General features: G+C 48.4%; 1 protein-coding gene across 1 annotated transcript; it reads left to right on the top strand.

Moving 5' to 3' along the window:
• Window positions 1-6,192: 6,192 nt before the first annotated feature.
• penka (proenkephalin a) lies at window positions 6,193-9,283 on the top strand. Its single transcript, XM_084708181.1, has 3 exons — window positions 6,193-6,330; window positions 8,693-8,894; window positions 8,928-9,283. The coding sequence occupies exons 1-3, from the start codon at window positions 6,193-6,195 to the stop codon at window positions 9,281-9,283; spliced, it is 696 nt and encodes a 231-aa protein (XP_084564307.1).
• The last annotated feature ends 2,515 nt before the right edge of the window (window positions 9,284-11,798 follow it).

The raw sequence follows: 11,798 nt of genomic DNA, 5'->3' as shown, positions 1-11,798 counted from the left end.
CACACACACACACTACACTTACTCACTTTTTGTTTTTGGGAGCCTCTGTTGTATTCTGCTTTTGATGTCTGCCTCTCCGTCGGTCCGTAGTGTGGCTGGTAACCATCCATCGCTAAGTGCTTCAGGGCAGCTCCTCTCCTCAATCTCTCCCGCTGTGATGAGCTCCTGGTCATCTGATTGGACGAGAGCAGCTGGCCCCAGCGTCCAATTTTCAGGGAACCCAAATTCCGCCCCAAAAGCACCCAGGACCTTATGTGACACCAGGATGCATTACCAGACTGCTGGAGTGTCTGTGAAACACAACACTGTTTATCTAATGCTGAGAGAGAGGAGGGAGGACAGGGGAGAGAGAGAGACAGAGACAGAGACAGAGACAGAGAGAGAGAGAGAGAGAGAGAGAGAGAGAGAGAGAGAGAGAGAGAGAGAGAGAGAGAGAGAGAGAAGCGAGGAGAAGTACCGGTATGACCGGAAGAGAGAGTTGGATTCCAACTATAAAACTTCCACAAGAAGTGCAACAGCAAACAAACTTTTCACTCTCATTTAAAAAACAGATTAGTTCAGCCTGGCCATTCAGTCTTGGCCTGACTGAGATTGGCTGAGCCAGTCTTGGCCTGACTGTGATTGGCTGAGCCAGAATGATAGCGACCTTTTGCAGGCGATGAAGTTTTGACCTCTGGTTATGGAGGGCGGCATCCTTATTGTTCAGACTGACATTCGGCCGAAGGTTAACTCTTGTGTGTGTGTCTGTGTGAAGGTTATTTACCTGTTTGTTTAATTAACAGGTAAATCAAATGAAATGAAAGCTATGTCTGAGGTCATCACCTCAGCTTGCGTCCAAGATTATGACCTTCTATTCACTTTGACTCCTGTTAGGAGCCTGTAATGAACATTCATCTTTTTTTCTTTTTTTTTTGTTGTGACTAAGTTTCATGGTAAATAGTTGTCACAGTAACATCTCTTTTACTTTTGTTGATTGATCTTAAGAATCAAATTAATAAAAAATCCTAATGAACGACGGGAGGTTTTTAATCAGCCAGGAGAAGTGACCAAAGAATAGAATAGAGACAGGAAAGAGTAGAAAGTGGAACAGGATTCTCCGTCTTGGTTCTGAGAGAGAGCTGGCTTAAGAGGAGCTGATAATCGACAGAGATTCTAATGGAACTCCCTATTAGCATATTCCTCTATCAGGAGTGATTGCAGGCGGTAAAAGTGACATCTTCCAGAATGTTCTGTTATTCATGGGGGGGAGAGAGAGAGATGGGTAATTATGGGGTTTGCTGTTTCTCAAGAAGCCTCTTCACCAATGACAAAGTTCTCTTTCTCTGAATCTCTCTCTCTCTCTCTCTCTCTCTCTCTCTCTCTCTCTCTCTCTCTCTCTCTCTCTGTCTCTCTCTGAGTCTCTCTCTCTCTCTCTCTCTCTCTCTCTCTCTCTCTCTCTCTCTCTCTCTCTACTCTCTGAGTCTCTCTCTGAGTCTCTCTCTCTCTCTCTCTCTCTCTCTCTCTCTCCCTCTTTGTCTCTCTCTCTCTCTCTCTTTCTCTCTAAGTGTCTCTCTCTGTCTCTGAGTCTCTCTCTCTCCCTCTATGTCTCTCTCTCTCTCTGAGTCTCTCTCTCTCTCTCTCTCTCTCTCTCTCTCTCTCTCTCTCTCTCTCTCTCTCTCTCTCTCTCTCTCTTCTCTCTAAGTGTCTCTCTCTGTCTCGGAGTCTCTCTCTCTCCCTCTATGTCTCTCTCTCTCTCCCTCTTTGTCTCTCTCTCTCTCTCTCTCTCTCTCTCTCTCTGTCTCTGAGTCTCTCTCTCTCTCTCTGTCTCTCTCCCTCCACATCTCGTCAGCCTGACTGAATATGTATGAGCAGGAAAAGGCTAATGTAATCACACAGTCCTTCCCCGACGACACATGTCTGTCTTGACAGACATGGACCCATGTCAAGCACACGCTGTCTCGGTGCGGCACGACGAGGAAACACCTGGACCAGACCATCTCCTTCAGACTCCAGCCAGCATGCCCTTTCACGTGGAACCGGTGCTGTGAATGATGGTTTCATTCAGGGTGGATTTCAGTGACGGACCAAGCTGGACAGAGGCATAACAGAATCAGTTTGATAGAGAGACAGGTGAACTGTTGCTAAGAATGCACACACACACACAGGCACACACACACACACACACACACACCCACACACACACACATGGCTGGAGGGCCGGGGGCCTCAGGAGAACATGCCAGCCTTATAATCTCACCACCATAACAAAGTGGTAATTTAGCACGTGTGTGTGTGTGTGTGTGTGTGGGTTTGGGGGGCAGGGTAGCAGTACCCAGATAGCTGTGTGTGTGTGTGGGGGGGGAGGGCAGGGTAGCAGTACCCAGATAGCTGTGTGTGTGTCCTCCCCCTCTCCCTCCCCCCTTTCCCTCCCCCCTCTCCCTCCCCCACTCTCCCTCTATCTCCCTGGTTCTAACTAACAGATTAACAAATTGAGCGTGATGCGTTGATTAGAGATCAGTGACAGGAACTACCAGGACACTGTCATTTGTCTCTATCTTCCTGTCTCTTTCTCTTCCTCTCTCTCTTTCTCTTTCATTTAGTCTCTGATTCACTCCCTCAATCTTTCTCTCCTTTACTATCTCTCTTCCTCTCTTCTTGCCTCAATCTTCCTGTCTCACTCAAAAAAAAATTTTTGAAATTTTTTTTCTGTCCCTGTCTTCTCCTTTCCTCTCAGGGAGTGTGTGTGTGTGTGCGTGTGTGTGTGTGCGTGTGTGTGTGTGTGTGTGTGTGTGTGTGGTAGAGCGTGTGAGTGTTAAAGGGGCAGAGTGAAGGAGGGATAACAGGTTTTGGGGAGTCAGTTTAGTATCTGAGGCTGTGTGTGTGCGTGCGCGTGTGCGTGTGTGTGTGTGTGGTGGGGGGGGCATGGGTAATGTTGGTGTGTAGTGTGTGTGTCTGTGTGGGGGGTGTAGTGTGTGTGTGTGTGTGTGTGTGTGTAAGGGGCGTTTCTCTGGGGGGAGTATGAGGTGAGGGCTGTATTGTGTGGCATGTTGTCTTTGAAGTCTCCTTCAGTATAATGAGATCCAGCCTCATTCAGATAGCCTCCTCTTTACCTTCATCTCCTGAGTCTTCAACCCCATTATGGACACACACACGCACACACGCACCACACATACACAGTTACTACTCAATATCAAGTAAGAGACTGTAAGTTTCAGCCCGATCCCTATCAACACTCAGATGTTTCCACAGTACTTACAGGGGGGGGAGCAGAGAGGATCATGAGACAACATGTTGTTGTTTTTCTGGGGTTTATCTGCCACCCTGCAGCAGCTGATGAACATGAACATTCATGAAATAACCGCTATTACCACAGGAGGGAGAGAAAGAGGGAGAGATGGAGAGAGACACAGATAAAGACAAAGACAGAGATGGAGAGAGATGGAGATGGAGAGATGTGGAGAAAGAGAGAAAGAAGAGAGAGAGAGCGAAATATCCCCCCTGCATCTTGTCAGAGCAGAGAAGGATGATAGTCGATCACCAGACTGGGGTGCAGGAGTGGGAGGAGAGAAATGCATTCATGCCCAGAGAGAGGCACAATCTGGAGACTCCTTTAGGCCTTCATCACCATCATCATCTACATCACCCTCATCACAAACAACATTATCTTGTTCTGGTTAGCCTTCCCTCCCCCGGAGCTAAGAGGGGTGGTTTGAAATAGGCCATCTTGACTCATCTGGCTAAAATTAGACAATAGGAGTCAAACTCTCCAAGCTCAGCTTTGGTTGTGGACTCGATGGATGGAAGGATTCAGCTAAACTGGGAGTTATTCTCTTCTCCTTTATTCTCCTCTCCTCTCTCCAACTCTGCTCTCCTTTTCTTTTCTTTCCTCTTCTTTTTTCCCTCCTATCTCAAAGTGTATGTACAGCGCAGCCACTTGGAAAAAACAAACAGACAGCCATGAACTGAGAAAACTAAACCACTGACTGACTGGCAGTTCAGTCTTATCTTCTTTACAAACGCAAGCTTCTCTTCTTTCCTGAGAAAATAATTCTCAACGCAAACAAGACAGTTAACAACTTCTACTGGACAGCTTTAATTAAAACCAGGGATGGTGTTGTGTTGATTCAGCTCTTAACAAGCAGATAAACCTTGTGTGTGTGTTTGTACGCGTGTATGTGTGTTTGTGTGTGTGTGAGTGTGTGTTTGTGCGCGTGTGAGTGTGTGTTTGTGTGTGTGTGAGTGTGTGTTTGTCTGTGTGTGTGTGTGTGTGTGTGTGTATGTGTTTGTGCGCGTGTGAGCGTGTGTTTGTGTGTGTGTGAGTGTGTGTTTGTCTGTGTGTGTGTGTGTTTGTGAGTGTGTGTTTGTGTGTGTGTGAGTGTGTGTTTGTGCGCGTGTGAGTGTGTGTTTGTGCGTGTGTGAGTGTGTGTTTGTGCGCGTGTGAGTGTGTGTTTGTGCGCGTGTGAGTGTGTGGTTGTGCACGTGTGAGTGTGTGTTTGTGCGCGTGTGAGTGTGTGTTTGTGCGCGTGTGAGTGTGTGTTTGTGCACGTGTGAGTGTGTGTTTGTGCGCGTGTGAGTGTGTTTAAGTCGGTCTGGTTAAGAGCTAAATGACTAAATGTATGTGTGTGTGTGCGTGCGTGTGTGCATGCGCGTGTTTGTGTGTATAGGGGGTCATATGGCTGAGCGGTTAGGGAATCGGGCTATTCAATCAGAAGGTTTCCGGTTCGATTTCCGGCCGTGCCAAATGACACTGTTTTCTTGGGCAAGGCACTTCACCCTACTTGCTTCGACGGGAATGTCCCTGTACTTACTGTAAGTCGCTCTGGATAAGAGCATCTGCTAAATGATTAAATGTGTGCGTGTGCATGCATGTGTGTGTGCATGGTCAGTAAGGGTGCCAGGTCAGAGTTGGATATCTGAGAACTGGAGCGTCTCTATAGAACGTCTAGACGTCGTGTCGGAAGAAAATGTCTCCAGTACTGCGCCTCTGTCCTCACACTCCTCCTCCAGTCTCTGGGTGAAACTCATTTGGTGTAACAACTCTGGTGACGAGGTGGAGGCAAGTGTGGGGGTGTTCTATAGAGACAAAGAGTGAGAGAGAGAAAGAGTGAGAGAGGGAAAGAGAAGAGAGGAAAGAGAAGAGAGGAAAGAGAAGAGAGGAAAGAGAAGAGAGGAAAGAGAAGAGAGGAAAGAGTGAGAAGAAATGTGTGTTTGAATCGAGCATGTGAGTGTGTGTGTGTGTGTGTGTGTGTGTGTGTGTGTGTCTGTGTGTGTGTGTCAAACACTACAGCATGGATATTGAACAAGCTCATCAAAGCCTGCACTTATCTCCACTCCTTCTCATTTTCCAGGGAGGAATATTTCAAATTAGCTTCCCTGTTTGACGACACAGTATATTAACCGCGATGCTCGGCCAAGATAATCTCTTAAATTAGGTTCCGAGTCCGCCGATGCGGTTACATTTTAAAATTGTGATAGGCAACTTTGCCAAAAAGCCAATAAAGGGTTTATTGGACTTCCCTTCACACACCAGCAGCTTTACACCGTGTTATCTCACACATCTGCTATCCATGCTCATCAACTCAACCTAAAAAACACATAAAGGTCTGACTCACTTGAGGTCATTGCGTCAGACCCTGTATGTCAGGATTTCCCAATTGACGACAAAGCCGTTAGTCAAGATGACGTCCCAGACCGTACTTATACCATTCAACCTGATCCACCAGCCAGCACTAGCTAGACTCCGCTCTGACTCGTGCAACCGTCGTACAGGGTTCACGCGTCGTGCTTCACAAGGTCGCTCATCCGTGCGAATTTGACTGAAAGCTGATTGGCTCGGTCGAGACTGTTCTGTGGCTTGGGCTGTTTGGTACCGGGTGGAAATACATTTGGTGCGACGACTGACCATCAACAGTTCCTGCTCAACTCCGGAGGGCTTTGACTGAACCCCAACTAACACAAAGGCAAGTGTAATAGATGTGTCCGTCTAGTTGTTAGTCAAGTCAACGGTTTATCAATGTCACTTAATAATAGATTTATACAAGAATAGCCAACTTCACTCAAATTTGATAAAGTAAAATAAAATATTGTGTTGAGAGAATAATTCCAAGCAAGATATATGTCAGCTGCATGGAAAATAACACGGCTTGTTTTAACAAGGCTTTATATAACTGAATTTTAACTGTCTTATTTGATCTCATTGTGTTTCTCCAGTCCATGGCGCGACCAGGTAGCTCTCTCTGGATGTTGGTGATGGGCGCGTGTTTTGCGCTCGCGGTTGGAGCGGACTGCGGGAGAGATTGCGCGCTCTGTGTGTACCGCCTGTTGGGACAACAAGCAAACATCACCCCCAGGGTAGGAGCAAATCACCCCCAACTCATCATATTACCTTATTACAGGCTGCTGCTCTCACCCGTGAGTCCCAGTGCGTGATTTACACCCGCGTCTTTCCTCACCAAATTACGCACAAGCTTTGCTCTCTTGTTCAAAGCTCTAGATAGATCAATTATCTTGGAAACAATTTTTTTCTTCTTAATTAAAAAAAAAATATTTTGAATTTGATTCAGAAATTGATAGACATTTTCTTACTTTTTTTTATTTGGTTATTGTAGACTGTTGTCTTTTTGGTGATCGTCTCAACTGAACATTGTTATTTTCTACTGCATGTTATGCGCTTTGAACCGTCAGTCTGAAAATGGACGGCGTTCCTAGAAAACGTTCTTGAAGCTGCCGTCTAATTTTTGTAAAAAAAACAAAAACGTAAAAATATTTTAAATTGGCCTCTAAGTTTTATGCACATTTTATCAATCGAATCTTTTTTTTTTTAAAGTAACCGTTTCATTATCGTAAAACTAGTTGGTTTTATTCCTTGATTTGAAGCCTGTGAAGTCTCCTCTTAAAATGTTATGAAGATATTTCTGCTCTTCAGTTGCTAGAGGTTATACAATTCATAAATACCCCGGTCGATTAAATTAGGATTTTAATTGAATTAGTGAGTGACTAGCGTCCTGGGTGTGATCGTGAGAAGGATGAGTCGTTATTACAAAGACTTAACTAAGTAGCATCCACATCCACGCGGAGAACACAGATGTGAGACAGAGTTAAACCTGATTAAGGGGATTCCCTGCCTCCAGGGGGCGATAGGAGAACGGCTGCGGGCCGGCGGGTCCTCGGTTTCAATTTTCCTCCCCATTAATTCTCCTCGAGCGCTTGTTGGAATCTCTGCCATCAACGTTGATGGAGCGATTTTCACGCGTCTAGAAAACAAATAAAATATAAGAGCTTGTTAGATTTTGACTTTGCTTATTGGATTTTTCACACTTTAATGGTAAAAATCAGTAGAGATTGACTTTATAGACCGCAAGGGCAGAATAACAAGAAAATAAGACAATAGTTAATTATCCCGTCTTTACTGCCGGCTCTGAATAACAGGCTTTTTAACAAGTTCTGTTCGAGCTTCACGTAACGGCAGCTGAAGCCTAACTTGGCCCTGCTTTATCTGCTGCCCCGTTTTACCCGAACCCCCGTTAGACGAACAGAATTACAGCATGAGCATATTCTTCTTTTGAAAAGGAGTGGATAGAAAGAGGGGGGGGTTAATGGTGGAATTGGGGAAGAGAGAGAAATAGAGAGAGGGAAGGGGGAGCAAGATATAGGCAGAAAACATTCAGGACACAATAGAATGACAAAGGAAAATAAAGAAAGGGTTTGAAATGTAGAGAGAGCGAGAGAGGTAGAGAGAGAGATGTAGAGAGGGAGAGGTAGAGAGAGCTATACAGAGAGGGAGAGGTAGAGAGAGAGATGTAGAGAGAGGTAGAGGGAGAGGCAGAGAGAGAGAGAGGTAGAGAGAGCTATATAGAGAGGGAGAGGTAGAGAGGGAGAGGTAGAGAGAGCTATATAGAGAGGGAGAGGTAGAGAGAGAGATGTAGAGAGAGCTATATAGAGAGGGAGATGTAGAGAGAGAGATTTAGAGAGAGAGATGTAGAGAGAGAGATGTAGAGAGAGAGATGTAGAGAGAGAGATGTAGAGAGAGCTATATAGAGAGGGAGAGGTAGAGAGGGAGAGGTAGAGAGAGCTATATAGAGAGAGGTAGAGGGAGAGGCAGAGAGAGAGAGAGGTAGAGAGAGCTATATAGAGAGAGGTAGAGAGGGAGAGGTAGAGAGAGACACACCTTACTCTCCGTTTACCGTCACTCAGATTAGACAGACCAAGGGATGGATGGATGGTGGTTGGCCAGACGGATGATGGATGGTAGGATGATTAGATGGATGAACAGACGATGAGAGCAGACGAGAGGGCAGAATCACAGCGTCTCTGATCCTTCCTCTTCCTGGCGGGCCGCAGGTTGGAGCGTGAAGGGGGGGCGGGGAGGGGGGGGTTTACAACGCCAGAGGTCTTAATGCTAACCCAGGCGTGCTCCTGCATGATAGGGTCACGCCCCACCACTGGGCCGTGAAATAAAAGCCATGGCCAGAGGGCATTGAACTATAACCTTAACCATTACGCTTTAGCTTTCACTGCAGATATTTTATATTTTGATTCAATCACAGTTTGATGACTCTAGATGTTCGCGGCATCTGGGGAAGACTGAGTTGCCGATTCTCCTAAGTGTGGCTATGTGACAACAGATCATTAGGATTAGGACAATATTGTGGTTTTATTAACTCCAAGTGATGCTTCCCATTGACCCCTGACCTCTACTTCCTGTCTCATCCAGACATGCTCAGTAGAATGCGAGGGCAGCCTGGACACCCTGAAGCTCCGCCTCTGCCAAGACGTCCTATTGGAGGAAGACGTGCTTGCCCTCGACAACGGCAAACAGGAAGCAGCGGGGGCAGAGCACCAGCTGGTGAAGAAATATGGCGGCTTCATGAAGCGTTACGGCGGCTTCATGACCAGGCGGTCTCCCGCAGCAACGGGTGGTGACTCGAACGTGGCGGCGGAGGAGGGAGGGGCGCGCGGCGATGGGAAGAGCCAGGAACAGGAAGACAACATCCGCCTGGAGATCCTGAAGATCCTGAACGCTGAGGCAGAGGGGGCGGGGCTGAGGGCGGGGGAGGAGTCTAAGCGCTACGGGGGGTTCATGAGGCGAGGGGGTGGAGACTTGGGTCTGGGGGAGGGGCTTCTGGAGGAAGGGGCGGGGCGGGGGCTGAAGAAGCGCTATGGGGGGTTTATGAGGAGGGTGGGGCGACCTGAGTGGCTGGAGGATACCAAGGGGTCCGGGGGGGTTCTTAAGAGAGCCTGGGAGGAGGGGGGGGAGGGGGTCTTGGGAGAAATCCAGAAGAGGTACGGGGGTTTCATGGACTAGGGGAGACACGCCCCCCTCCTCCTCCCCCCACCTTCCACCTCCTCCCCTTGTCTTCAGCCCTCCCTTTCCCCCTCCTCTTCCAACCCCTGCCCCTCCCTTCTTACCTCTTCCTCCCCCTCCTCCTCTCTCCTACCTCCCCTCCTCCCTCTCTTCCTCCCCCTCCACCTCCCCTCCTCCTCTCTCCTACCCCCCTCCTCTTGCCTCCCCTCCTCCTCAGTCTGGACTCAGTATAAACAGCATCTCTACTATTTGTTTCCTCGCTGTTGTAAAACTTGTTCTGTCACCTGGTTTGGACTGTATACAAAAATCTCATTCCGTTACAAACCACAGATTATCATCATCATCATTATTATTATTATAAATACGATGTATATCGATAAGGAATATCCATTGTGTTTAACTGAGCAGAATGTCCTGGTTTTAATGTTGTTATTTATTAAACACTCTGTTGACTGAAGAACAGGTGGAGCACGTTTTATGGTAAACCCAATCAGAGCAAGGGTATTTGTTTACGTGTCTGTATGTTTGTTTACATGTTTACGTGTCTGTATGTTTGTTTACATGTTTACGTGTGCGTATTTGTTCACGTCTGCAGCCACACCCAGGCGTCTGTATATGGACAAGTGTGTTCTTGTAGGTGTGTGTGTGTGTGTGCCCGGTCTCTTCTGTCTGTGTAACAGTAACACAACAGGTGTCTAGACTCCACCCCTCCACCCTGGGAGGTGTCCCCAGGGCAGCTAGGGTGATGACTGGAGTTTGGACAGCTGCTTTCCACACATTTTAACAGGAGGACTGGGGGATCACCTGCACCCTCAGTTGGACTTTGCCCAGTGCACTGCAGGCAATTTGAAGGTGTACAATTGCGAGACTGGGTTAGTGTGTGTGTCTGGGTGCCAGTGTGTGTCAGAGGGGTGTGTGTATGTGTGTCATCAAGGTGGATACTGATGATCTGTTTGAACCAACATGTGGATATGATCATGTAATAGGAGAAATCCACACAGCTGGAGCACAGCAATCAGAGAGAGAGAGAGAGAGAGAGAGAGATGTTGCCACTAGGTGGGGAATGACTCTCTTTCTACCTCTCTCTTTCTATCTCAATCTCCCTCTTTCTTTCTACCTCTCTATCACTTTTTCACTCTCACTACTGTTATTCTCTCTCTCCATCTCTCCCTCCATCTGTCTCCTTCTCCCTCCATCTTTCCCTCCATCTCTCACTCTCCATCTTCCTCCATCTTCCTCCATCTCTCTCCATATTTCTTTCTCTCCATCTCCCTCCATCTCTCTCTCTCATTCTCTCCCTCCACCGCCCTCTCTCCATCTTCCTCCATCTCTCCATCTCCCTCGATCTCTCCTTATCTCCATCTCCCTCCATCTCTCCCTCCATCTCTCCCTCCATCTCTCCCTCCATCTCTCCCTCCATCTCTCCCTCTGTCTCTCCATCTCTCTTTCTCTCCATCTCTTTCCATCTCTCTCTCCCTCCATCTTTTCCTCCGTCTCTCTGTCATCTGGACGACCCTCCTGTTGAGTCCCCTGGTCCTCCTGCTGGAACACAGAGCTGCTCATCATCCTTGTTTGCTAGTGTGGCAATTACAGCGCTAATGGCCGTGTGTTTTTGGCTAAATGGGCCTTCATAATGACTGTGTTGTGGTGCCTCTCGTCTCCGATGAGGCCTTGACATGGTATGCTGCCGCCTCTGAATGGACTCATTTCATCTCTGCTGAAAACACAGCAGTCATTTTCAACATCAATTAGCTGTACGAAAACCCAATAAACTCCACAAATCTGCAGATACAAATCGAGTCTGGCTATGTCTGAGACTGAGAGGGAGGGAAAGAGGGAGGGATGGAGGGAGAGAGGGAGGGGTGAGAGGGAGGGAGGGAGGGGTGAGAGGGAGGGAGGGAGAGAGGGAGAGAGGAAGGGGTGAGAGGGAGGGAGGGAAAGAGGGAGGGGTGAGAGGGAGGGAGGGATGGAGGGAGAGAGGGAGGGAGGGAAAGAGGGAGGGGTGAGAGGGAGGCAGAGAGGGAGAGAGGAAGGGGTGAGAGGGAGGGAGCGAGAGAGGGAGGGGTGAGAGGGAGGGAGAGAGGGAGAGAGGGAGGGATGAGAAGGAGGCAGAGAGGGAGGGAGAGAGGGAGGGGTGAGAGGGAGGGAGCGCGGGGTGAGAGGGAGGGAGGGAGAGAGGGAGGGAGAGAGGGGTGAGAGGGAGGAATGGAGAGAGGGAGGGAGAGAGGGAGGGGTGAGAGGGAGGAATGGAGAGAGGGAAGGATGAGAGGGAGGGAGAGAGGGAGGGATGGAGAGAGGGAGGAATGGAGAGAGGGAAGGATGAGAGGGAGGGAGAGAGGGAGGGATGGAGGGAGAGGGGGAGGGAAGGATGAGAGGGAGGGAGAGAGGGAGGGATGGTGAGAGGGAGGGATGGTGAGAGGGAGGGAGAGAGGGAGGGATGGTGAGAGGGAGGGAGAGAGGGACCCCCACAACACCATGCATCACAACACCCCCACAACACCATGCACCACAACAC

Source organism: Hypomesus nipponensis, chromosome 10, assembly GCF_054491055.1.
Source record: "Hypomesus nipponensis isolate SF chromosome 10, ASM5449105v1, whole genome shotgun sequence".
Lineage (NCBI taxonomy): Eukaryota > Metazoa > Chordata > Actinopteri > Osmeriformes > Osmeridae > Hypomesus > Hypomesus nipponensis.
The sequence above is the reverse complement of the archived record's forward strand: the minus strand, read 5'-3'. Positions and strand labels throughout refer to the sequence as shown.